The sequence below is a fragment of the Lepidothrix coronata genome, unplaced genomic scaffold, assembly GCF_001604755.1.
Source record: "Lepidothrix coronata isolate B3197 unplaced genomic scaffold, Lepidothrix_coronata-1.0 Scaffold891, whole genome shotgun sequence".
NCBI classification, from domain to species: Eukaryota; Metazoa; Chordata; class Aves; order Passeriformes; family Pipridae; genus Lepidothrix; species Lepidothrix coronata.
The window spans coordinates 3206-4304 of NW_016691071.1; the positions used below are offsets into that span (position 1 = coordinate 3206).

Below are 1099 nucleotides of genomic sequence, written 5' to 3' on the forward strand. Positions count from 1 at the left end.
GATTTAATGGGGTTCAGTCATTTGCAGCCCCAAATCCGATGGGATTTAATGGGGTTCAGTCATTTGCAGCCCCAAATTCAGGGCTGAGCTGGGCAGGGTGGGAGGGATGAGCCTGGGGGGCTCTTTGGGGTCTCCCTGCCCTGCCCTGACACCCCCCCTGTCTCTGTCCCCCCCCCAGCAAATCCGTGCAGAGCAAGGTGGACTCCATCCTGGTGAGTGCTTCCCGGGAATTCCTGGGAATCTCCACCTCTCCTGGCTCCAGCTCAGCCCCATCCCATTTCCCACCGGGATGTCGGGATGAGCCCCCCAAAAAAACCCCAACTCCCCCTGCCAGGAGGGGGGAAAAAACCCCCCCAGACACCCCCCCAGCCCTTCCCGGGTGGGAGCATTCCCGGAATTCCTGTGGATCTTTAACCTCTCCCTGTCTCTCTCCCCCTGGACCCTTTTCCCACCCCAGCAAGACGTGCAGAAGTTCTCGGACAGCGACAAACTCTACCTGTACCTGCAGCTGCCCTCGGGGCCCAGCCTGGGGGAGAAGAGGTGGGTCTGGATTGTCCCGGAGAGCCGGGAATGCCGGGCTGGAGGTGGGACGGGGCCGGGCCCCCTCCTGAGTCCTCAGGGAGCAGAGATTCCTTGATTTCGGGGGGTTTTCTCCGACCCGAGTCACGAAAAACCTCCCGCCCTGGTTCGGTGACAATCCCGGCGTCTCCCGATCCTGATCCTGCTCCTGCCCTGTCCCAGGGCTGCTCCTCCCCTCGTTTGGAGTCCTTTGGGCTGGTTCTGTGGGTCCTACAAGGTTTGCTGACCCTAAAGATAAACTCTGTAGGTCCTACAAGGTTTGATGACCCTAAGGATGAACTCTGTAGGTCCTACAAGGTTTGCTGGCCCTAAAGATAAACTCTGTAGGTCCTACATGGTTTGCTGACCCTAAAGATAAACTCTGTAGGTCTTACATGATTTGCTGACCTTGATGATAAACTCAGTAGGTCCTGCATGGTTGATGATGAACTCTGTAGGTCCTACAAGGTTTACTGACCCTAATGATGAACTCTGTAGGTCCTACATGATTTGCTGACCCTAAAGATAAACTCTGTAGGTC

The 1099-nt window shown here is 56.6% G+C and overlaps 1 protein-coding gene across 1 annotated transcript in view; it reads left to right on the forward strand.

Annotated features, from left to right (window-relative positions):
• Window positions 1-167: 167 nt before the first annotated feature.
• The window catches only part of RFX5 (regulatory factor X5), a gene marked incomplete at its 5' end in the record, with an annotated part of 5427 nt that continues 4495 nt past the window's right edge, over window positions 168-1099 (forward strand). Inside the window, 2 exons of the mRNA XM_017840114.1 lie at window positions 168-212; window positions 458-544. Of these exons, the coding sequence (XP_017695603.1) occupies window positions 168-212; window positions 458-544 (132 nt within the window). The remainder of the gene's footprint in view (window positions 213-457; window positions 545-1099) is intronic.